Source organism: Capricornis sumatraensis, chromosome 1 (genome assembly GCF_032405125.1).
Source record: "Capricornis sumatraensis isolate serow.1 chromosome 1, serow.2, whole genome shotgun sequence".
Classification (NCBI taxonomy): domain Eukaryota; kingdom Metazoa; phylum Chordata; class Mammalia; order Artiodactyla; family Bovidae; genus Capricornis; species Capricornis sumatraensis.
In genome coordinates this window covers 32717657-32743405 of record NC_091069.1, presented here as the reverse complement: position 1 = coordinate 32743405, position 25749 = coordinate 32717657, and the positions used below count along the sequence as shown (strand labels likewise).

At 48.9% G+C, this 25749-nt stretch overlaps 1 protein-coding gene across 1 annotated transcript in view; it reads left to right on the top strand.

Moving 5' to 3' along the window:
• DTNB (dystrobrevin beta) overlaps positions 1-16805 on the top strand; it is a 209167-nt gene extending 192362 nt beyond the window's left edge. Inside the window, exons 15-18 of the mRNA XM_068964051.1 lie at positions 6953-7112; positions 7910-7999; positions 14848-14882; positions 16685-16805. Coding sequence (XP_068820152.1) covers positions 6953-7112; positions 7910-7999; positions 14848-14852 — 255 coding nt within the window. The 3' untranslated portion in view covers positions 14853-14882; positions 16685-16805. The remainder of the gene's footprint in view (positions 1-6952; positions 7113-7909; positions 8000-14847; positions 14883-16684) is intronic.
• The last annotated feature ends 8944 nt before the right edge of the window (positions 16806-25749 follow it).

Here is a 25749-nt window from a genome sequence, read left to right as displayed (position 1 = left end):
ACTCTGCATAGAAGTTAAATAAGCAGGGTGACAACATACAGCCTTGATGTACTCCTTTTCCTTTTTGAAACCAGTCTGTTGTTCCATGTCCAGTTCTAACTGTTGCTTCCTGACCTGCATACAGATTTCTCAAGAGGCAGGTCAGGTGGTCTGGTATTCCCATCTGTCTCAGAATTTTCCACAGTTTATTGTGATCCACACAGTCAGAGGCTTTGGCATAGTCAATAAAGCAGAAATAGATGTTTTTCTGGAACTCTCTTGCTTTTTCCATGATCCAGCAGATGTTGGCAATTTGATCTCTGGTTCCTCTACCTTTTCTAAAACCAGCTTGAACATCAGGGAGTTCATGGTTCACGTATTGCTGAAGCCTGGCTTGGAGAATTTTGAGCATTACTTTACTAGCATGTGAGATGGGTGCAGTTGTGCAGTAGTTTGAGCATTCCTTGGCATTGCCTTTCTTTGGAATTGGAATGAAAACCGACCTTTTCCAGTCCTGTGGCCACTGCTGAGTTTTCCAAATTTGCTGGCATATTGAGTGCAGCACTTTCACAGCATCATCTTTCAGGATTTGAAACAGCTCAACTGGAATTCCATCACCTCCACTAGCTTTGTTCGTAGTGATGCTTTCTAAGGCCCACTTGACTTCACATTCCAGGATGTCTGGCTCTAGATGAGTGATCACACCATCATGATTATCTGGGTCGTGAAGCTCTTTTTTGTACAGTTCTTCCGTGTAATCTTGCCACCTCTTCTTAATATCTTCTGCTTCTATTAGGTCCATACCATTTCTGTCCTTTATCGAGCCCATCTTTGCATGAAATGTTCCCTTGGTATCTCTAATTTTTTTGAAGAGATCTCTAGTCTTTCCCATTCTGTTCTTTTCCTCTATTTGCATTGATCGTTGAAGAAGGCTTTCTTATCTTTTCTTGCTGTTCTCTGGAACTCTGCATTCAGATGCTTATATCTTTCCTTTTCTCCTTTGTTTTTCGCTTTTCTTCTTTTCACAGCTATTTGTAATGCCTCCCCAGACAGCCATTTTGCTTTTTTGCATTTCTTTTCCATGGGATGGTCTTGATCCCTGTCTCCTGTACAGTGTCACGAACCTCATTCCATAGTTCATCAGGCACTCTATCAGATCTAGGCCCTTAAATCTATTTCTCACTTCCACTGTATAATCATAAGGGATTTGATTTAGGTCATACCTGAATGGTCTAGCGATTTTCCCTACTTTCTTCAATTTGAGTCTGAATTTGGTAATAAGGAGTTCATGATCTGAGCCACAGTCAGCTCCTGGTCTTGTTTTTGTTGACTGTATAGAGCTTCTCCATCTTTGGCTGCAAAGAATATAATCAGTCTGATTTTGGTATTGACCATCTGGTGATGTCCATGTGTAGAGTCTTCTCTTGTGTTGAACATCAGGAAATTCATATAATTGACATATAAAATTATGAGATATTTAAAATATGAAGTGACTTGAATGTATACACGGTCAAAGGATTTCTCCATCTAGTTTATTAACACCTATGCTGCTAAGTCACTTCAGTCGTGTCCGACTCTGCGACCCCATAGATGGCAGCCCACCAGGCTCCCCCGTCCCTGGGATTCTCCAGGCAAGAACACTGGAGTGGGTTGCCATTTCCTTCTACAATTGACACCTTTATCACCTCACATATTTATCTTTTGTGTGTGTTAGAGCCTTTAAGTTGTTCTCTCTTAGCAAATTTCAGCTATAGGATAGTATATTATCAACTGTAGTCACCATGTGACATTAGATCTTCAGACCTTACGTTTCAGCCACAAGTTTGCACCCTTTTCCCAGCCTCTCCCTACTCCTCTAGCACTCAGCCCCTGGCAACTAGTTTGCTACTCTCAGTTTCTGAGTGTGGGGGTTTTTTTTTGTTTGTTTTTAGGTTCTGCATAGAGATGATACCTTGCAGTATTTGTCTTTCTCTGTCTGGTGTTTTCCACTTACCATAAATAACAGCAGGATTTCCTTCTTTCTCGTGACTAAATAATATTCCATTGAACATACATAAATACATCTTCTTTATCCATTCATCTGCTGATGGATGCTTATTGTCTGCGTATCCTAGCTATCATGAATATTGCTGCAGTGAACAAGTGTGCATGGAAAGTCAGATATCCCATCAGAATCCTGTTTTCATTTTCTTTGGATATATACCCAGAAGTGGGATTATTGGATCATATGGTAGTTCTGTTTTCCATTTTTTTTAATTATGGATATTTTATGTGTTTGCTGGTGCTGCTCTCGCGCTTTCCTCCTAGTTGCTGCTGGTGAGGGCTACTCTTCTTTGCAGTGCATGGACTTCTCACTCTGTTGGCTTCTTGTTCCAGGGGCTTCTCTTGTTATGAAGCACAGGCTGTACAGCACACGGGCTTCCATAATCATGATGCATGGGCTTAGTTGCTCGGCAGCATGTGAGATCTTCCTGGACCAGGGATTGAACCCCTGTCCCCTGCATTGGCAGACGGATTCTTAACCACTAGACCACCAGGAAAGTCCCCTGTTTTCATTTTTTGAATGAAATACTCAATACTGTGACTGCACCAGTTTACATTCTCACCAGTAGTGCACACGTGTTCCCTTTTCTGCACACCCTCACCGACACTTGTTATCTCTTTTTTTATATTTAAATTTATTTATTTTAATTGGAGGCTAATTACTTTACAATATTGTATTGATTTTGCCATATATCAACATGAATCCACCACGGGTGTACACGTGTTCCCAATCCTGAACCCCTCTCCCACCTCCCTCCCCATAGCATCCCTGTGGGTTATCCCAGTGCACCAGCCCCAAGCATCCTGTATCCTGCATCGAACCTAGACTGGCGATTCATTTCTTATATGATATTATACATGTTTCAATGCCATTCTCCCAAATCATCCCACCCTCTCCCTCTCCCACAGAGTCCAAAAGACTGTTCTATACATCTGTGTTTCTTTTGCTGTCTCGCATACAGGGCTATCGTTACCATCTTTCTAAATTCCATATATATGCATTAGTATACTGTATTGGTGTTTTTCTTCCTGGCTTACTTCACTCTGTATAATCGGCTCCAGTTTCATCCACCTCATTAGACCTGATTCAAATGTATTCTTTTGTGTTTTTGTTGGTGACCATCCTAACAGATATGAGGTAATATCTCACTGTAGTTTTGTTTTGTGTTTCCCTGATGATTTGTGACATTGCCTACTCTTTCATATGTACCTGTTGGCCATTTCTGTGTCTCCTTTGGGAAAATGTCTTTTCAGTTTCTGTGCACATTTTAAAATCAAATTGTTTTTTCGAAATTGTATGAGTTCTTCCTATATTTTGGATATTTACTCCTTATCACACATAGAACTTGCAGATATTTTCTCCCATTCAGTAGACTGCCTTTTCATTTCATTGATGGTTCTCTTTGCTTTGTGGAAGTTTTTTAGTTTGATGTAGTTTCACCTGTTATTTTGCTTTTGTTGCTTTTGTTTTTGGTATCAAATCCAAAAAATCATTGTGAAGATCCACAATTCCTTTATCAGAAATAATTTACAAATATTTTCCCAGTCTGTGGCTTAGCTTTTTTATTTTTGATAGTGTGTCTTTTTTAGTAGTTTTATTGAGCTATAAGTCATATACTGTACACTTCATCCTTTTAAGTGGTTTTTACTATAGTCACAGAATTGTGCAACCATGATCCATTTTAGAACAGTTCCCCTCCCCCCAAAAGAACCCCAAACCCATTAGCATTCACTCCTCATTCCTCCCAGGCACCCAGTCCCAGACAACCACTAATCTACTTTCCATCTCTATGGATTTGCTTATGCTAGACACTTCATATAAATGGAATCACACAATATGTAGTCTTTTATAACAGTTCTTTCACTTAGCATATTTTCAAGGTTCATGCATGTTGTAGCATGTATCAGTACTTCATTCCTTTTTATTGCCTAATCATATTCCATTGAAAGACTGTATAACATGAATTATTTAAATTATTTGAATCATTCATCAGTTGATGGACATTTGGATTTCATTTTTTGGCTCTCATGAACACTTGTGTACAAATTTTTGTGTATACATAGATTTTTATTTATGGCCAGTATATACATGTAAGAGTGGACTTGTCACAATATTTAAACTTTTGAGGAACTGCCAGACCATTTTCTAAAGCAGTTGCACCATTTTTACATTCCTTCCAGCAGCTTATGAGAGTTCTGAGTTTGCCACATCCTAGCCAACACTTGTTATCTGTGCTTTTATTATAGCCATCTTAAGAGTATGGTTGTGAAGTTGTATCTCATTGTGGTTTTGATTTGCATTTCCCTAATGGCTAATAATATTGAGCATATTTTCATATGCTTATTCTGTATTGGAGTATTTTCTTTAGAGAATTGTCTATTCAGATCCTTTTCATATTTTTAAGTTACCTGTCCTTTTTTTGTTGTTGTTTTAATTTTTTAAGTTACTTGTCCTTTTATTATTGAATTTAGAAGTTCTTTACATATTCTTTTTAAAAAATCAGTTGTGTTATTGAAATATAGTTGATTTACAGTGTTGTATATGTATTCTTAATATAAATCTTTTATGGGATATGATTTGAAAAAAATTTTCCCCATCCTATGAATTCTTTTTTCGCTTTCATAAAGGTATCCTTTGAAAATAGTTTTTAATTTTAATGGTCTAGTTTATCTGTTTTTTCTTTTGTAATGTATACTTTTGGTGTCAAATCTGAAAAGTCATTGTCTAATCTTTTCTTCTAAGAGTTTTACAGTTTCAGTTCTTATATTTGGTATGGTGCATTTTGAGTTAGTTTTTGTATATAATGTGAAGTAAGGGCCTAAAAAGTTCATATTTATTTGCATCATGGAAAGCTCTCAAAAAAAAGTATGCTAATTTTGTTGTATCAGTTCAATTCAGTCACTCAGTCGTGTCCGACTCTTTGCGACCCCACGAACCGCAGCACGCCAGGTCTCCCTGTCCATCACCAACTGCCAGATTCTACTCAGACCCATGTCCATTGAGTCGGTGATGCCACCCAACCATCTCATCCTCCGTCATCCCCTTCTCCTCCTGCCTTCAATCTTTCCCAGCATCAGGGTCTTTTCCAGTGAATCAGCTCTTCATATCAGGTGGCCAAAGTTTTGGAGTTTCAGCTTCAACATCAGTCCTTCCAATGAACACCCAGGAGTGATCTCCTTTAGGATGGACTGGTTGGATCTCCTTGCAGTCCAAGGGACTCTCAAGAGTCTTCTCCAACACCACAGTTCAAAAGCATCAATTCTTAGGCATTCAGCTTTCTTTATAGTCCAACTTTCACATCCATACATGACTACTGGAAAAACCATAGCCTTGACTAGATGGCTTTGTTGACATTACTTTGACAAAGTAATGTCTCTGCTTTTTAGCAGAAGTTAAACACAACATTGTAAATCAACTATGCTTCAATAAAAAAATTTTTAAAGCATACTAGATGATAAAACCAGATTACCAAATGATATGTGCAGTATGATACCCTTCAGGCAAAATTTAAAGGCATGAAACATCATATATTATTCATAACAACATATGTACACATAGGTAAAAAGTTTCACACAAAATCTATGATAATGGCTGCCTCTGAAGGGAAGAGAAGAAGGGACTGAAAAGAATTAGTAGTCAAGGGGTCTTCAGATTTATCTGCAGTGTTAGAATAAATTTCACACAATATTAAATATCAATTTGAATGGTCTGTTACGTTGTACTTTTAAGCTTGCCTTGTATTTTTCAAGTTTCTCAGATTAAAATACACAGACACGAATCAGAGCAAGAATGATGGAAAACAGACCACTTCTGCTTGGTCCAGCGCTCACATTGGGTGAAGCTGAGCTGAGGCCCCCCGTCAGCCTGTTCGGGGCAGCTGATTCTTTCTGTATGTGGGGTTTCTGAGCCAGCTCCCCAAAGATAATTATCTTCCTTTGAACTTATTTGCACACTTTGGCTTATATTTTCCCAGTCTTGCTTCCAAAGAGAACCCTAGTCTTTATGCCACCCTCAGTTGCCCTTCCTCTAAAGAGCCGCAGAGCCCAAATCTCAGCAGACTCCCTTTAACTGGAGTTTTAAAGCTTTTATCCCGTGGCTCCCAGCTTTCTCCAAAACTGCACCAGAGCCTTCCCACGGAAGGCTCAGTGTCCAAGTAAACGTGTGTCCATTCTCACCCAGTCCCCACGGAATGGCTCAAAGAAGACTGCACTGTGTGCTTGACGAGGGCAGCATGACAGGCCAGATGACTCGGCTTCTGAGAACTGCCTGCAGCTGGGCTCCTGACCCGCAAACTCATCAGGCACGTTCCCTGCAGCCCAGCAGCCGCAGAGGTGCAAAGCGCATGTCATTGCCCTGGGAGCAGAAGGGCTTGTTCCAGCATCTCCCGCTGACAAGCTGTGCACCCCTGACACAGAGCTCTTACTCTCTTCATCCTTGTCTTTCTTCTCTAAAATGGATACTGCTCCAGTCCTTATGAGGCTCAAATGAGATGATGCACATGAATGTGTTTGCAAACAGAAATGAAAGATGTTTGCATGTTATTTCCCAGCTGTGACCCCAGCCCCTCCCAAATCCTCCACCAGCTACCCCGCTCCATCTGTCCACCTGGAAGGCCCTTCTACCCTCCCTCCGTGAGTACGCCTCCACTTTCCCTCCGCTTTTAGTTTATTCTGCAGTGTTCTCGCTGCCTCGTCTTCTCCTCCCCCTTCTTCTCTCCCCTTCTCCCTTTTTGTTTCCCCGCTCCTTTTCTTCCTCTCTCCAGTCCTGGAGGCAGCCTGACTCTTTTCTTTCAAATCTGATCATGCAGTGCATTGCACCGCTGAGCTGAAGCCCTAGGTTGGCTCAGGTTGACTGAGAAAAAGCACTTGCCCCTTCCTCAAAGAGTTAAGGCGCAGGAGATGACAGGCTTTCTCTCTTTGATTCTCCCAGGCTCAGGCCACAGGATCACCGCATACATCGCCCACTCACGGAGGCGGACGCCCCATACCCATGCCCGTGCGCTCCACCTCCGCCGGCTCCACCCCCACCCACTGCCCGCAGGACCCGCTGAGTGGAGTCAGCGGGGACATGCAGGAGGCCTTCGCCCAAGGTGAGTTCGGGAGCAGAGGAAAATGAAGCGCTAAAGGGGTTTGGAAACGTGGACAAGACTTCTGCTGTGGTTCTCCCCGTTTTCTTTTGTGTGCTTAGCTTTCAATGATCAGATTTTCATGTACAGTAAAAACAAGTGTCGTGCTGGCCCCTTCTCATTCGATGGGCTGGTCTGCAGCGGGAGGTCTGCAGGCTTGTATGTGTGTGAGGGCCAGGCCTCCTGGGTTTCTGTGCTCTTTTTGAGGAGGGTTGTGGGAAGTGCCTTGTCCTTTGGGCTTTGCCTCCTCAAGAGGAGTTGGATGGAATCATTCCCAAAGTTGAGTGCTCGGCCTGCAAAGTGTTTAGAGCAAGGAGGAGAAGGAGTCTAGAACTCTGAATCTGACCTTGCTGAAGGCGCCTTGTCTGTGGAGTTAATGGCCTGCCGTGTTCTGTAGTGGGTGGAAGACGAGGCTGCTCAGGAAGTCTTGTCTTGTCTCGGGGCAGAGACGAGAGCAGGGAGGTGGAGCTGAGGGTAAGTCCTGGCCGAGGGTTTGTTCTGCAGTCCACCTCTTTGATTGTGGCTGAGAAGCGTGGAGGTGACAGGGTCCTGCCTTCGCAAAGGGAAGAGGGAGGAGAACCACGGCCTTGGGCACCAGTGCCTGGGAGCAGGCGGAGCTGCTCGGCCCATCTTCCCTTAGGAGTCCACACGAAGTCCCGGGGCCAGCCGACTGAGGCATCTGCTCAGCTCTGTCTCCCCCACCCCCATCACCATCACCCACCTACCCACCAGGCATCGCCGTCTGCTCTGCCTCTCCTCAGGTACGAGGAGAAACCTCCGCAATGACCTGCTGGTGGCTGCCGACTCCATCACCAACACCATGTCGTCCCTGGTGAAGGAGCTCCACTCAGGTGATGCCCAGAGCTCCCACCCAGCCTCCCGCCTCCCCTCCTTGCCCCTGCCTTCCTTGCCACCCACCCGCCGCGTGGTAAAGCGCCTCCCTCATTTTACCGCGCGGCCTCCTTGCTTTCCAGGAACTCTCTGGATGCCTTCCCCTGTGAGCCTGTCTCCCACACGTGGTCACGCACTTAAAGTTTCTCTTAAGAGCACGCCTTGTGGACCAGACACAGTTCTGACTTTAAAGGAACTTGGCTCCGTCAGGCCCCTTCCTCACTTACTGTGTCTTCCACCTGGACTTCCTCCACAGCTGCTCTCTCCCTAGGCCTGCTCGGCTGTCTCGCTCGGAGCTTTCCTGGACGACGGGGAACCGAATCAGCCACAAAAGCTTGTGGACTTCCTCCCGCTGCCTTTCTGCTTCTCCTGTTTGATTTGGTTTTGAAACCCTATTCTTTCCTTTTGTCCGTGACGAGGCTCTGGTTTCCCTGGAGGTTCGTGACCTGAGTCTGGTGCTTCCTCCACTCCACATGTTCAGTCTTATCTGTGACTTCTTTCTCAGTCTGTCTCACAGCTATTTCCCATGATTTTCCCAAGACCCTTACCTCATGGCATATTTCCCCCTCCATGAAACCCAAGAGGGGGAGAAAAAAAAATAGGCCATTCCCATATCATCGTGTCTGCAAGAATTCCCATGATTGAATCAGTTTTGAAGCCGCCAGATATTTCACTAATTTTTTTTATGATGGTCAGATTCCCATATTTTATATTAAACAAACAGGTTTCCTTCCTAAGTGCTGTGGGTCACTCATACAGGTGGCCCTCTTTTGTTTCCTTTCACCTAATATCGTGCTTTTGAATACCTTGAAGTAGCTTAACAAGGTTGTTGAGTAAAGATATAAAGCAGTTTTTCCGTGGGCTATTCAGACACACGTACTTACTCAAACATAATACATTGAAATCGTCCATCCATACACTTAGGGAATGCAAGCCTTGAGTAGTCCTTCAGACCTTTATAGGTGAAACCATACACTTTTAGAGTTGTCATGAGACAGGCTGAGGTCTGGCCAATGGCTTTGCTCTCAGATCTGCTGTTTTTGTTTAGAAAGGGATAAGGTTGGTGTTTCCAGTACAGTTGATAAGATGTCAGTTCTCCTGTTGAGGGAGCAGGATGGTAACACTGTCCCCATTCTGGTACCATTTCTCAATCCCTTTTAGAAGCACTTTCCCCCTCCACACACACATAAACAGAAGACGAGACTGCCTTTGAGATGACCTCATGGGTGATCAGAAAGTCCCTTCCCTTATATAGCTCCCCACCAATGCCAGAAATCCCACTTTTGGAGGGAATTTCTTAGGGGATTTCAGGCCATGGAAATTAACCACAGTTGTGCCTCATGGCTGCTTGTTAGGGTTTGTGCAAAATACGTGGTTCATGAGCTCATCACATGAGTTTGAGGAGTAACTGGACATCATTAAACACAAAGCACATAGAGACCACACAGCTTCTTAAAAAAGTAAGTGTATGGGAATACCCAGCCATCTCTCCTGGTAGGAAAGGATGGTTTTAATAAAGCTATGTAATGTATTTGGAAGGTACCTCAGAGATCACATTGTCCCCTCCCCTTACTTTAATTTTTTAATGTAGAATCTTAGTTCCCTGAGCAGGGATCAAACCCACACCCCCTGCATTGGAAGCACAGAGTCTTAACCACTGGACTCCAGGGAAGTCCCCCACTCCCCTTACTTTAGAAGGGCAGTGAGTGATTATCACTAAAGAGATTTGCCTAAAGTTATTCAGCTGGAAGGGGCCAAGCTGGTCCTAGAGCTGAGGTGTGAACGTTAAGCTGATGCTCTACCACTGCACTGCCCTCATCCCCATGCAGGACAAGGGGTCAAACCTGCAATCCCACCAAGACCTCTTTCATGGATGCTTCATTCTGCAGCGCCCTGAAGTCCATGGTAGACGTGGACTGGGTCCAGATCTGGCACAGTATCTCTGTCAGACACAGAAGCAAACTCCTTTATGTGCAAGGCTGCCAACTTCTCAGTGAGCGGAGGAGCCTTGCCCAACACCAGCACGTTTTCACTGTCACTGTCGAGGTTCTCATGAGGACAAGACTAGTTGCTCAGATTATCTTTATGTGTATCATGGACATACTGTTCATATCCATAGCTTACGTTCCTCATCTTTTTTGAAATTTTTGCACGAGTAATGGACTCTTTAGAGTTGAAAGGATCTCAGAAGCTGCTTAATCCAGCTTGCTGCCCGGTTTAAACGTCCTCTGTTTGAATATTTCCAGTGAGCTCATTCATGACCAGTTCTCCTCCTTGGGGAGTGCTTGCTTATCAGAGAGCCAGAATCTGCCTTTCTATAATGAATTTATTCTCATTCCACAACCGCCCCAGAAGCTGCCAGAGGGAGCTCAGTCCTTCCTTCACGTTAGCCTTTCCAGTATTTGAAGGCAGAGTGTGGCTCTCCCACAGCCTCTCCTCTTTAGGCAGCTGATCACCATTCCCTCAGCCATTCCTCACGTGACCCAGGTTTCCCTTGACCATCCCGCATGTCCACACCAGGTGTGGCCAAGTGTTTCAAGGCCCCACTTCAAAGTGAGTTGCTGGGACTGAGCACATCTCCAGATCACAAGGGGTCTTCCACCAGTGACCCCCTCCCCCTCCCCAGAACAGTGAGCCACCACCTCCCCGGTCAGGCCTCTTGGGAAAGCAGCCTCAGATGGCATTAGCTTTTTTTTCCACATTGCCACTTGGCACTGTTCAGTCATTTTAAGTTTGTTGTCTGCTAAAACCTCTAGTTGTTTTTTTTTTTTTTAATGGAAGCCAGTGTTCATCTAGTTATTCCCTGCTGTACATTTTAATGGTGCATTTCTTGAACCTGAGTGCAAGGTATTCACCATATTGCTAGTAGATGTCATCCCTTAGAGAAACTAGCAACAGAGCCAGGAGCTGGGTGGGGGTGACGTCAGACTGCACTACTCCTCTGAGCCCAGGGCTTATGGGGACCTGATGCTGCAGCGTGTGCCACGCGGGGCACAGACCAGGTGACCGCAGCACCCTTGGAGGCCCGCAGCCAGGACCCTTTAGCTAGGGTTTCATCCCTAGCCTGCTAAGCGCCTTCCTTCTCCCTCTGCCTATGCTTCTACTGGCAGAAGGGTCACTGGCCTTGGACTTGTTTTCACAGCAGGGGAAGGTGCAGAGGAAGAAGAAGAGGAGATGCAGAATGGGAAGGACAGAGGTAAAGGCAGCTCCACAGGACCCCTAGTCTGATGGGGGCCAGAGCCCCAGCCCCCTCTCCCTTTCGTTCCTTCCTTCCTGCTACCACCTTTCCCCAAAGCTTTCAGACCCCTGTGGATCCTCTCCCAGCCTTTCCCAACTGGCCACCAGGTTTTTCCCTAGGGGTGTTCTTGTCAGTGGATCAACAAAAAAAGCTTCCTCGTTTCCTGACACTATGAAAGATGGATGGGATGCAGGAAGTGGATATGAATAAAATGCCAAACATGACCCCTTGCCTCAATTTAGGATAGAGTTAGGAGAACAAAATTAAGATACGCGAAATAGGAGGTAAAAGGAAGTGGCAGGAAAAGTTAGTCATCAAACTTTAAGTGTAGGATTATAAATACAGGAAGGTTTCTTAAAAGGCAGAGATTATTGTGGACAGAATAGCCAGATGGTTTTGTGGCTTCTCAGAGTAATTAAAAGCAATAGAGAAAAGGTATCAACCCAGGACAGTAAGGCTTCCTCATTTTATTGTATATGAAACCTTCTTAATAACTTGTTATGTTCAGAGAGCTGTGCTAGCTGATTTCCATGTATAATCTCATTCATCCCTCAACAACTCGGTGAGATATGTAACATAATGATATCTCCCATTTTACCAATGAGTAAATAGGCTCAGAGAAATTTAGATCGAACAGCTTGCATGCATGCCAAGTCGCTTCAGTCGTGTCCAACTCTTTGTGACCCTATGGACTATAACCCACCAGGCTCCTCTGTCCATAGGCCTCTCCAGGCAAGAATACTGGAGTGGGTTGCCATGTCCTCCTCCAGGGGATCTTCCTGATCTAGGGATTGAACCCGCATCTCTTAACGTCTCCTGCCATCAGCAGGCAGGTTCTTTACAGCTGGCACCACATGTGGTAAGGGTTGGATTTGAACTGAGTTTTCCTAACTCTAGACTTCATGCTCTTAATCTTCATGTTTCTACATTATCCTAAACAGATATTACAATTCTCTTTGGACATTTGAGAGTCAGCTGTTATTTCTGTGATGTTTTTAATACATCTATTGCTGGCTTCCTTCAAGATGTCAGCTCCCCAGGACAGAGACTTTCATCTGTTTTGCTCAGTTGTATCCCCAGTGCCTAGAACAGTGGCCAGCATGTTGTAGGATGTCAGTAGATTCACAAATATAAGGAAATAGGGTGGCATGCAGGATAGCACTTTGTTAGAGAGAGAGGCAGGTGGCTACCCTGAGGATTCTGAAAGTGGAACATGAAAAGGAGCTGGCCCAGCTTGCTCAGGTCCCTGTTGGAGGCTGTGCACTTAACACACTCCTGTCTAATTCCATGGCTCCATGAGGAAAGGATTCCAAAGACAAGGCTAAGGGCGGTTAAACAATGTGTCCAGGTAGTAATCGCCGGAGCCTGGACTCAGCCCAGGTGTCTCTAACATCAGCACCCATCTTTAGTCTGAGCGGACTGGGAGACCAAGTGCAATGAAAGAAGTCTTAAGGAAGAGTGAAGAGAAGTGGATACAGAAAAGGAGGCTGTGATGAGAACAGGGGAGCATCTCAGAAGGGGAAGGTCCAGAGCACTTGCCCATAGCGGCTCGTGTGGATGAGAGAGAGGGGTCTTTGGAGTTTGTCAGCAAGGACACTGGAATCACCAAGGATGAGTCAAGGGAAGAAAAACATACTCCAGGTACTGCAATCATCAAGTGAGTCTGAGTGAGGCCTGGGAGAAAGTGGACAACAGCTATGATGTATTAATGAGAATGATGTATTTGGCATAAAGCTGTCAAAAGGTCAGCAGTAGAGGGCAGTGGTGTTTGAAACGTCTAGAAATGCTGCAGAGAAAACTGACTTTTGCATGCCGATGAGGGACTAGGAAGGAGGCAGGAGGGCTGTACTGCAAGAGGTGGAGAGAAGAGGAGACACACAGAGATAGATTGACGCTTATGTAAACACACCCTGCGAACACGTGCATACACGCACACAATCCAGTCAGATCCCGGCTTTCATGTGGAATGTTCTTGGCTGAAGACATACCAGCTGCTGCTTTGGCCTCTTCCCCCTTGTACCCCCCCTTCCCCAGTAGTTTTTCCCAGGGCCTCTCCCCAGTCTCCCTTGCTCCCCCAAAGCACACAGAAGACTGCCCTGGTCGCTTGGGCCTTGCCCTGCCCGCAGACTCTAGCCTTAGGCCTGACTTAAGTCTGGACAGAGGCTGTGTCTCACACACGGACTGGGCGTGGTTTCCGGTGTCTGGTACCTGCTGGCGTCCGGGACCCTCTGTCTTTGCCCCTGCGTTGCCCGGTCAACATCTCTTCTTTCTGTCCCTCTTGCTTTGTATGTCTATGTGAAATCTTGTTGTGAGAATGCCTGAATTTCCATTTCTGTGGTTTTTTTAGGTGCCATCCCCAGGGGCAGAGTGTTAAAAGTTGGGGTGAGAGATGGGTAGGGTTTAAAAAGGATATTTGGCTGTCAACACTGTATGGGTCCCAGGATAGGCCCCTGTAGCTAACTGTGGCTGTTACGTAGGTGTAGTTCTAAAACCAAGTGTTTTTATGGATGAAACTTCTGTTTCTCCACCGTGATCTAGGCATGAGATTTTATTAATACTGTAGACCAAGGTGGCAATAACTGCTGTCACCTAGGCATTAGAGAGCAGTAACTATCAACCAGAAAGAGAGAAAGAGTGGCTTCTTCGGGGTTGAAATCATGCTGACATAATATAAGCACAACCAGGTCAGCACCCCATGAGGCATAGTCTGCTCAGTGGAAACCATGAGAGCCAAATGGACACTTTTGAAGAACCCATGACCCAGCCCGACTTCACAGCCACATTCACCCTGGCCTCTCCCTGCCCACCCTGGCTCCCTGTCCGGGTGCATCCTGGGAAATGATTCTGCTCCACTGTAGGAGTGCCCTCCCCTCACTTTGGGTGGTCAGTCCTTGTAACCAAGACCGTACAGATGAAACACAGGCTAGCATAACTTCCCCATGTTACTTCAGAGCCCTCAGCTGCTACTCCACAGCCTTGTTTTATGCCCCGGTGTCCTTCAGAATCACCTCTCCCAGCATCTGCCATCATGGTATTGAGAGCTATAAATCCAGTTTGCATGCTTAATGCTGGTACATGTCTGGGAGACTGACAGCAGTGGTCCTTGGTAAGAATAGATACAGGCTTTTGACAGTCCAGGAGATGGTTCAAGATTTCAGGGTGAGCAAGAGTCTGATTTAGAGTCTCCAGCAGATGCATCTGCAGGAAGGAAATATTGCTCTTTTCAAAGTTTAAGCCATTTTCACCTTGTTCACTTTCAGAACCACGTGGGCTGTGCCCTCTGATGTAACTGCTCCCTAGGTTGAAGGTGGATTCCTTTCCATTTTCATATGATATATCTTCCTCCTGAGAGACATGTGTATCCATAGCTACATAGGTCAGTCGTAGTTGCTGGTTGTAGGTCATGTGACTTCCCCCTTGTTTTCAAACCTGGTTGGAAAAAGTTGATCCAAGAGGAGACAAAGAGCAAGTCCAGGAGCCCATGGGTCGGGGAGGCCCCAGGAGAACCCCCGGGTGGCAAGGAGACCCCGACTGTGACCTCCATCTGTTGTTTGTGTCTGTGCTGCACAGGTTAGCGGAGTAGCCGGGCCAGAGAGGAAGCGTGGGTGAGTACAGTGTTCCCTGCCCTCCCCCATGGCCCACTCCCTCCTCCCTCTCCTCCATCACAGTTCCCAAGCCAGAGCTGCCCCGACACACGAGATGCAAGTTGAAGTTTCCTTTACAAGCACCGCTGCACCTCCTCTCTTTGTGAAACTACTTCAGCACACGTGCTTGGCCCCACTTGCAGACCCTGGCCCATCCAGCACTGCTCTGAGCCTGGGCTTCAGGCAGGTGTCACCTGTGTTGGGACGCAGGTGGCAAAAGTCACTTCCCCGGGCTGCCTCTCTTTTCTCCTTGCTTCTGATTTCCCCACAGCCTCTGTCATTTTTCTCCAGATGTCCAAACCACCACCAGTGCAGGGTCACACTAATAACTCCATAAAGTCGTTTCCCATGGTGCCTGGCCAAGCTGCACCTTCTCACTTCCTGAAAAAAAAAAAGAAAAAAAAATTAATAAAAGTTCAGATTTCCTCACAGACAAATGCACATTGCCTTGAGAGTTAGCCTCTCATGTTTTTCCATCTTAGGACCTTAACTCTTATCTAGCTCCAGTTCTAAGGTATTGCAGCTTCTAGGTCTGCACTGAGAGCTAAAAGGAAGGAACAAAAATACTTGGACAACCAATCTGTTCAAGAGAAGAGTTCTTTCAAGGATAGATGCCTTTGGTGCAGCCTTGAGATTCCTCTTTATTTTTTTAGTCTTTGCTTCCCTCCCCTCCCCCCACCTCATGTGTTTAAAAGTTAGGCCATCTTCCTCCGTTATAGATCTTCCAGACAGAAAAGCCAGGGTTGCAGCCCACGGTACAGAAAAGGACCTTTCCCAGGCCCTCCTGAGCGTTCTTGTCCTGGAGCAGCTTCCAGACCTTTCCCTGACAGCCCCGCTTTTCCCCATCTGCACCAGGCCCTGGGTTCTGTCTTGCTTGCCCTCCCGGACCTGCTTTCTCTGGGTCTCCCTCGGCTCAGGGATCAGGCAAGCCGAAGGCGGGCAGTGCCTGAGCTGTGGAAATTCTCTGGCCGCCCTGGAAATCACAGAGCCTCCCAGGCTGGGCAGGCTTGTCCCTGAGCTCACTGCGCATGCGGGCAAGGCCCTTCCTGAAGCAGGCTGTGGCTGCTGCAGCTATGAGGCAGTCAGGAGCTGACTTGCCCTTGGGGAGCCTGCCAGGGCCCCTCTCCCCAGGGCACACAGGAACTGGGGGATGAGGAAAGGCGTGTCCACCAGCTGGCCCACTGCTCTTTGCACGCAGGAGGAGACTAAGGCCCACCACCCAGGGGCTTGGTGCCAGCCCTGACTCCTCTGCCACTAGTGCTGTCCTCTGACCCTGGGAGGGGGTTGTGAGAAACTCTCAAAGGAGGGAGAGTTTCAGAAAGTTAAGGAAAAGCGTAAACGCTCAGGTGGACTCTTGAGTTCTGCTCACTTTATGTGTGAGGCTGAGGCTTTCTCCCCTTCCATCCAGGGCTTCTCAGCACATCACCCACCTCTTTGCCCTTCCCTTCAGTCACAATTCTTCACCCCATGAAACCACCACTTTCCTTGCACTGCAAACACAGTTCTTTCTTTCCTGGAAACATTTCCTGACCCTGTGACCTAAGCAAGGACTCCAAAGACCCAAGATAGCCCCAGAAAAAGAACACTCGCTTCCCTAAAAGGGGGTTGTGAGTCCTGTCCCTCTTCGAGTGTCCTGAGTTGACAAGGTAAGCAGCCGGATAGCGCCATCCCCGTGCATCATCCGGTCCCGGCCGATGTTAGACGCCTTTGCCTTGAGACCCTGCACCAGTGCCCGGGAGTCACCGTGCATCTGTCCTGCGCAGGCACAGGGGACGTGGAGCGAGCTGGCACCGACCGACTCGAAGAAGGCGAGGTGTTCTCCCAGAGGCGCATTCCTGTCCATCTGCTGCTGCACACCTGGACCAGGCTTGCAGGCTGCCAGACGTTACCACCTGCCAGGGAGAGGGGAGCCCAGGCCGGTGGGAAGTGGGAGGGACCGCCGGTGCCGCCTCAGGCGCACCCCCACCCCACCCTCGCACGGTCCTGCATGAACTAGCATCTTCATCACTCTCCTCCGGGCATGGTCCCATCTCTGCAATGGGAATTTACTGGAGGTTGAAAAGAGAAAAGAAACAGAACGAACCTCGTGTGTGTGTGTGTGTGTGTCTGTGTGTGTGTCTGTGTGTGTCTGTGTGTGTGTGTGCGCGTGCTGATGGAGTTCTTGCTGGAATTTACTGGAGGTTGAAAAGAGAAACAGCAATCTCGTGTGTGTGTGTGTGTGTGTGTGTGTGTGTGTGTGTGTGTGCGCGCGCGCGCGCGCGCGCTGATGGAGTTCTTGCTGGCTTGTCGCCAGCACGCGGGCTGCTTCCCGGGATGGGGGCACGAGTTTCCTCCCGACCTTTGACCTTTAAAAACCAACAGGTTTTCTTCCCTCTGTCGTGCAAAGACAGCTTCAGGCTCTGCTCGGTTATACAGACATTCACACCCTGGCCACAGGGCTAAAAATAGCCTCCTTCCTTTCTCTCTAGCTGCTTACACTTCCGCCCGATTCGACGCCGCTGCGCTGCAGCCCGGGCGGTAAGCGGGAGCAGAGAGTGAGCGAGCTCTGCCCCTGCAGCCCCGACGAGTCCTCCTCTTTCTCCACCTCGTCCTCTTTCTCCTCGTTCTCCACCTCCTCCTGTCGCTGCAGGAGAGCAGGCGAGCGGGTGTCGCGGAGCTGGGGCGGCCAGGCGGGACGCGCTGACCGGTGACCGCCAGAGGGAGCGCCGTCCGGGGCGGGGGCCTCGCTCGCGCAGCCTCTCCCATCTCCCGGTGCCATCCCGCTCCCGCACACAGGCTAATCAATCCCAATTCCGGGTGATTTTCATTTATTCACCCCCCTCCCTGGGCTCCAGGATGTTATTTTTAGTAGCAGAACTGCTATAAATATTTATAAAGGGCAGTGACTGGAATGAAGGGAGAGGCCTCGCTGCCGACTCTCGCCTCCCCCCACCCCCAACATGCACTCCCGCTGCAGACCCCGGCCCGCTGTTGGAGGGAGGACGGCTGCGCCGAGCCTGTCGTGGGCTCACCCACGGCCTCGATCAGAGTCACCTGGGAGCCTTGTGAGGTAGCAGTCGGGGTGAAGGAGCAGGGGTGGGGCGCTCTCCAGCACTCCCTTCGCACCCCCTTCTCCCTCCGTGACTCCCACTCCTGAAGGAGGTCGAGGCTCTCGTGGGAGCACCTTGCCCAGCAGCTAAGTGTGATAAGACCAGACATGAGGGGCTGGAGCAGCTGGGAACACTCCAGAAGTGCCAGAGCAGCAGGGAAAACGGGAGCCAGAGCTGGTGTGGAAAAAAAGCACTGCTCTGGGAGCCTCAGGAGAAACCCCGTGCCTGGGGAAGAGCCTGCGGCCGCCCGCCCCCGCCCCCCAGCAGCTATCATGCACTACGGAGCCCAGAATGTGACCAGCAATGAGCTGAGGCCCCAGGGATGCCAAGGCAGCTCTCTGAAAGAACATCTGTGACAAGGTGCTCCGATGGGGGTTGGGGGCGGGGGTCCCAGCCTGCCTGAAGGACTAGAGATGAGAGGAACCAAATGGAATGTCCTGGGGGACAGTCAGTGCCAACCAGTGGTGAGATTAGGTGTGGAAGGTCTAGGTAGGCTGGGGCCTCACAGAGGACACCAATGGGTGATTCGATGCCGCCTCTGCAATCCTGACTTCACACACCTAGTACCCTGCCCCTGAGGACAGGCAAGATCCCACTTCCTGATTCGTGTGGATTGCTTGCTTCTTAAAGAGTGCAGATACTCAAAGGAACAGATTTGAAGCACTAGTGGCTTCAAAACAGCCAAGGGCTTGGGCCAGGTGAGGTGCAGGTGTGAATAGCAGTGTCTCCTGGGCCCCCGCAGGCCTGACCACCTTCCAGCTGTCTCTTACTCTCTGCTTGGCCTTTGCCAAAGAGTACAGTCAGAGTCTTCAAACACAGGAAAGGCTCCAAACTTCCAGCCTCCCACTTTACCAGCACCCAGAAGATGCTAAGCAGACAGGAGAGAGCCACAGGGACTCCTCACATGTCTGGGTGGTCCATTTTCATATAAATTCTCAACAGTTGATTTATTTTCCAGCTGGAATATCTACCATTATATAAGGCCCCTGCTGTGCCTCCTGGCTGCTTGGCATCTGCTTTCGAATACAGACCCCTACCAGAAGCTTGAAGCTGGGTCCCTGTCCTTAACCCTGACCTGTAACAGGATACACCCTGTAGTGGGCACTTCCTTCCTAATTGCTTCATAACCATTTAGGAGCTGCTGCTGCTAAGTCTCCTCAGTCGTGTCCGATTCTGTGCAGTCCCAAAGACGGCAGCCCACAAGGCTCTGCCGTCCCTGGGATTCTCCAGGCAAGAACACTGGAGTGGGTTGCCATTTCCTTCTCCAATGCATGAAAGTGAAAAGTGAAAGTGAAGTTACTGAGCCGTGTCCAACTCTCAGCGACCCCATGGACTGCAGCCCACCAGGCTCCTCCATGAGATTTTCCAGGCAAGAGTACTGGAGTAGGGTGCCATTTCCTTCTCCGATTTAGGAGCTAGCCTACTTTAACCTGCTTCCCTGGTGGCTCAGATGGAAAAGAATCTGCCTGCAATGCAGGAGACCCAGGTTTGATCCCTGGTTCGGGAAGATCCCCTGGAGAAAGGAAATGGCTACCCTCTCCACTATTCTTGCCTGGAGAACCCCAAGGACAGAGGAGCCTGGCGGGCTATAGTCCATGAAGTTGCAAAGAGTCAGACATGACTGAGTGACTAAATACACACAAAAATGATCTTTTGAGAGAACTGGCGTATTCTGTCGGCATTGTGGGCCCCCTGGGCTGGTGCTGATCTGTAGCTAGGAAGACCCCTGGAGAGGTCCCAGAGGCATCCTGGGTCTCAAGGAAGTCGAGATCCCATCAGGTTCAGGTTCATAAATCCCAGCCATGCTGAGGTTCCATTTATTGTCACAGCCCTCTCCACTGCTGGGTGTGCTTCTTCCACCAGCAGACTCCCCCTGTTTTGCATTGCTTACGCCCTGCTCCTGTAGTCCATGACAGCTTCGGAAAGGTACAGTTGCTATGGTAATGCCCAGAGCCATCTGAATTCCTGCTGCACCTTCTGGAAGATGAGGATTTGTGAGGAGCCGTGTAGTAGATTCTAAACCTAGCCTTTCCTGACCACCTCTGTCAGGGGTCAGGTGACTGCTGGAGGTGGAGCGGGGACGTGGGTAACCCACCTTCCTTGGGCAGACATTCTATCACTGCAAGCTGTGTGCAACTGGACAGGTCCTCCACGTGTGGATCAGAAAACCAAGTGAGCCTCTTACTGGGGGGTTTTAGGTGTAAGAGACAATGCCGGTGGCCCACAAACTTAGTATCCCCCACGGGCTTATTAAAATAGGGAGAGCTGGGTCCCACCCCCAGAGTACCTGGGGCAGAGCCAGAGAATCTGCCTTTCTAACGAGCTTCTGAGTGATGGTGGTGGTGATGGTGTTGAGGTCCAACCACAATGTGAGGACCGCCATACTAGGAGGGAAAAGCATATCACTGCAAGAAACCACGGCCAGTCAGGTGGAGAAGGGACAGCATTAATTGTCTATTGTGGAGAAAGAGAGACTTCCCTTCTGGGAGGGCTCTGCTGTCACATTTCTTGGCCAGGATACCAGAAGGACTGGTGATCCTAGGATGTTTCTTTTTGGTTCCCCACCACTCAACAAAGACCTTCCCCTATGAGTGAGGGTGGGGCAGCGTCATAGGTGAAGCCTTGAACTTGGAGAAGACCAGCCTCACAGATGCCTCGTGACTGAGTGAGTCCTACATGGTCTACAGTCTCAGTGTCTGGGCGACCAATACCCTGCCTGGCTCAGGAGGGAGGGAGAAGAGGGGAAGAAAGGCTGTTGCTGGCACTGAGCCCCCACCACTGGAGTTTTTACACCAAGATGCCTTCCCCAGAATGTTGTTTGGTCATCATGTCCGACTCTTCACGTCCCCATGGACTGAAGCACACCAGGTTTCCCTGTCCTTCACCATCTCCCAGAGTTTGCTCAAGTTCATTGCATCAGTGATGCTATCCAACTATCTCATCCTCTGTCATGCTCTTCTTCTGCTTTCAGTCTTTCCCAGCATCAGGGTCTTTTCCAGTGAGTCAGCTCTTTGCATCAGGTGGCCAAAATATTGGAGCTTCAGCATCAGTCCATCCAATGAGTATTCAGGGTTGATTTCCTTTTAAGATTGACTGGTTTGATCTCTTTGCTGTCCAGGAACTCTCAAGAGTCTTCTCCAGCACCACAGTTCAAAAGCATCAATTCTTTGGTGCTTTGCCTTTTTTATGGTCCAGCTCTCAAAACTGTGCATAACTACCAAAGCCTTGACTGTATGGACCTTTGTCGGAAAAGTGATGTCTTTGTGTTTTAACACACTGTCTAGGTTTGTCATAACTTTCCTGGCATGAAGCAGTCATCTTCTAATTCCCTTCCCTAGAATGTAAATACTGTATTCTCCACTAAATGATGTTCAGGCCCCAGCTGGGCTGCTTACCTTCAGCCTATGTGAAACTCCTGTTCCCATGGGTATTGTTGTAAGAGAGAAAATGATGAGTAGAGAACCTGATGGGGCTTCCCAGGTGACGAATTGGAAAGAATCTACCTGCCAATGCAGGAGATGCAGGGTTCAATCCCTGGGTCGGGAAGATCCCCTGGTAGAGGAAATGGTAACCCGCTCCAGTATTCTTGCATGGGATGTCACATGAACAGAGGAGCCTGGTGGGCTACAGTCCATAGGTTTGCAGAGTCGGACACAACTGAGCAAGATCAGGAGAGAACCTGATTGACATTGCAGGCCCTCTTCTCAGTTACAAATAGTACTAATAAGTGCCAAGGATTCTGACATCTTCTCTGCACACTTAGCCTTGCCTGGCTAATGAGGTCTCTAGGGGAGGGGCTTGGTGACTCTCCCACCAACCGTGTTGGCAAACAGGTGGAGGATATTCTGGCATCATCTCCCCCGCCTCCTGCCTTATGACAGGACAGTTTTGGTAGAGCCTGGTGTGAAAAAATGGACATCAAATCAGTTTCCCAATTTTAGAAAGCACTGTTGCTGGCTGCTGCTGCTGCTGCTAAGTCGGTTCAGTTGTGTCTGACTCTGTGTGACCCCATGGACTGCAGCCTACCAGGTTCCTCTGTCCACGGGATTTTCCAGGCAAGAGTACTGGAGTGGGTTGCCATTGCCTTCTGTTAATTTCCCTGAATATTCATTGGAAGGACTGATGCTGAAGCTCCAATATTTTTGGCCATTGGATGTAAAGAGCTGACTCATTGGAGAAAACCCTAATGCTGGAAAAGATTGAAGGCAGGAGGAGAAGGGGACGACAGAGGATGAGTTGGTTGGATGGCATCACCAATTCAATGAACATGAGTTTGAGCAAACTCCAGGAGATGGTGAAGGATAGGAAAGCCTGGCATGCTGCAGTCCATGGGGTCGCAAAGAGTTAAACATGACTGAGCAACTAACAACAGTTAGTGTCCCAGCTCTGTGAAGGTTTGGGTGGGTGTGACTGCTTACATTTATAACATGTAGAATCCCTAAAGAAGACCATGAGGAAAACTGGGACTTACTGGAGTGGGGGTGGGCGTCCTTTGAAGAGGCAGAGTCCAGAGAGCCACGCTTGAATTTCTGAGACCACGCTCTAAGCAGAGCCTAGCACTGCTAAAGGTAGAGATGGAACATGTAGCCTAGCATGGGACTGTCATTCATTCTAGAAGATACTTGATGAGCACTCTGTGCTGGGCACCAGATGCCCTCCTCAGGTCTTCAGGCCTCACTGAATGCAGGATCTCAGAGGTTAAGGTTGAAGCCTGGTCTGAGGTCATAACTAGGGTGAGTAGGGGAGTGAGCTTGGAGGGATTACATTGCCCTCTGAAGCCCGTCAGCTTTGGGATGGTGAGTGCTGCCTGAGGCCACTGCCAGGAGGAAGGGAAATGGTCACCTAGAAGTGTGCATCTCTGGACCTGTGACGGGGAGAGGAAAATGGAAAAAGACCTGGAAGCTAAGGGTCATGACTAATGTGTATTTTATAGCACCAGGGGCCCAGGCATACTACCAACGAATAAGGAGGTCATTCACAATCAGTTATAACCTGAATCCTCTGCAGCCCCAGCAAGTGTCCTCAGACACACTTCACCCAGCTTTATTAGAAGTGCACAGAAACCTCAGGACATGGGCACACACACACTCCTTTGCTCTTGCAACCTGACTTGCAAAGTTTAGGTGTCAAGTGCTACTGTTTTCTCTGAAAGTAGAGCCTTAGATTCGGCACCTGACTTGGGGCTGGGAGAGCACCTACACAGCAGGCGTCCAGACCACTTGTGTATGCTGGGCTTTCCATTCAGGTCGCAGCTCAGGGGTAATGCCTTCAGCCCCATGCCTGATCCGAAGGCCTCAATCACTTTAGTCTCTTTCCCTCCCCACAGAGTTGGCATCCTTGCCCACCAGGCACTCAGCCCCTCACTGAAGAAGAACTGTCTGTGGGATCTAAAAACCTCTAGAAATCCTCCCTAGGAATCCCAGGCCAGGTGGTCCAGGCCCCTCCAGGCTCCTCCCTCCTCTGCAGAGCCTGACCACCACTGGGGGGCGATAGGCAGTGTGGCTTTGGTTCATCTCATCAACCCCATGGAAATGGACTTCCCTGGTGACTCAGTGGTAAGGAATCTGCCCATAATGCAGAAGACGTGAGTTTGATCCCTGAGTCGGGAAGATCCCCTGGAGAAGGAAATGGCAATCCACTCCTGTATTCTTGCCTAGAAAATCCCATGGACAGAGGAGCCTGGCGGGCTATGGTCAACAACTTAGCAAATAAACAACAACAATCAACCACCTGAGGAACTCTGCCCTCCTAGGCCTCTCCTTAAGGGGTAGGTCTTCTGGAAGAAACATGCCCCAGGACTAGGGAGGCCAGGATGGAAGGGCAGCTCTGGGAAAGGCAGCTGGGCACAGATGCTGCTTGGGAGGGAGTCTGGTGGGGGGGGTCAGCCAGCCAGTCTAAGGTTCCCCCTGGATCAGGGCCCCCAAATGGGAGTCAGGCTGAGGGTGAGGAAGAAGGACTCCAGGCTTGGGATCCTCCTAGGTCCCCCTCTTCCCCGACTGTGGGCACTGTTTGTCCTGCTTTCCTCATTGCCTTGGCAACCACCCTGGGGTCACCCTCTGCGGCCAGCCTGTCCTGGAAGCCCAGGGCCAGGCTCTTGCCATCAGAGGAGGGGAAGGGAGAATGGGATGTACGGGCACAGCAGGGTGACCTGGGAGAGGAAAGTGCAAGAGGAAGACAGTCCAAGAGGATGGGGAGAGAGGCGGAGTGTGAGGTGAGGGGGATCGGCCAAGGAGAGGCTGGGAGGAGGTGGGGTGGCATGATTCACCTGCCGAGTTCTAGGCAGAGGTCAGCTCATTCCTTTTCCCTGCTGTTGCCACAGCCCACCAGGCCCCTCTGTCCTTGGAACTTTCCAGATAAGAATACTGGGGTGGGTTGCCATTTCTTACTCCAGGGGATCTTCCCAACCCAGGGATTGAACCCATGTCCCTTCCATCTCCTGCACTGGCAGGGCAGATTCTTTCCCACTGCTCCACCTGGGAAGCCTCACTAGCCCCCACATTTTGCCCTAATTATCCTTACTGGCTTTCCACCCCAGCTTGGGCTGGGAAAGGGGACTGCCCATGCCTTTCTTGGGACCTCGACCCCTAGGGCGGCCCCTGCTGTAGGGCAGGCCTTGGCCCTGGAAGGCAGAGGCCTTATCTCCCCATCCCTCCCTCCTCCTCACATCCCAGCCCTGACCCCAGCCACTGCAGCCTCAGGAGGGGGCTATGGAATTTCCCTAGGGGTTGTCTGGTTCAAGGAGTCGCTTATCTCCCCGCCTTTAGCCATCACTGAAGAGTGGAGGGAGTTAGACTGGGGTCACTGGGAGGCCTCTAGAGCCAAACTTTACAAACCATGGGTTTAATGCCAGGGTGGAGCTGGGAGAGGCCCTTGTTTAACATTTCTGTTTGCCAAGGCTGACCCTGACCTGCCCGTGGCCCACCTCACCTAGCTGCTAACTGGTCTCTTCCTGCCCCCATTTTATGATGGAGATTGGGTCTTTCTTCCCCAGACAACTCCCTGGACAAGGTCACTGTCTCGATGTGTTGTGTACACACAGAGCTACCCTCACAAAGGCCTTTTGGCTCTGCACACACAGGCACAACCTGGAGGAACTCAGAGCCCGCCAGCCCCAGGCCCCATGTCTGGAGAGCACTGTCAAGGCCTGTGAAGAGGTTCAAACTAAGGAAATGGAAACCAACCAACAGAGCAACTTAAAGGCATCTAGGAGGGAATAAGTGAAGGAAAACACTAGAACAGAAAACAAGACAGTTAACGCACATAATCGGCTGTAGCTAGTGTGTTAGATGCTTGAATGTCCAGCTTACTGATGCTGCTGGGTGATGAACCAGGTGGGCTTCTTCAAGAGGGCTTTGCTCTAAAAGGAAGGGGAGGAGCATACAGTAAGTGCTTGCTGTGTGCCAGGTGTGTTCACACATGTGATCTTTGGTGTCCTTGCCCAACAAAGCTGCGATGTAAGTTCATCAGTTCAGAGGAGGATGGCTCTGAGAGGCCAAGTAACGTCCCAGATCACACAGCTGGGAAGTGACAAGTCCAGCCCTCTGCTTGACTGTGATGTAACTGCACTTCCCATACTATCACACTGCTGACATGGCAGAATTTCAGCAAAATTTCAAGGAAGAGGAAGAATATCCCAAGTGTGGGAGAGGAAGAGGAGGGAGATTGCTCCAGGAAGGGGCATGGGGAATCAGTTGCCTGAAGGAGAGCCTGACTTACCTGCTTGAAAAGTCACAGTTGAG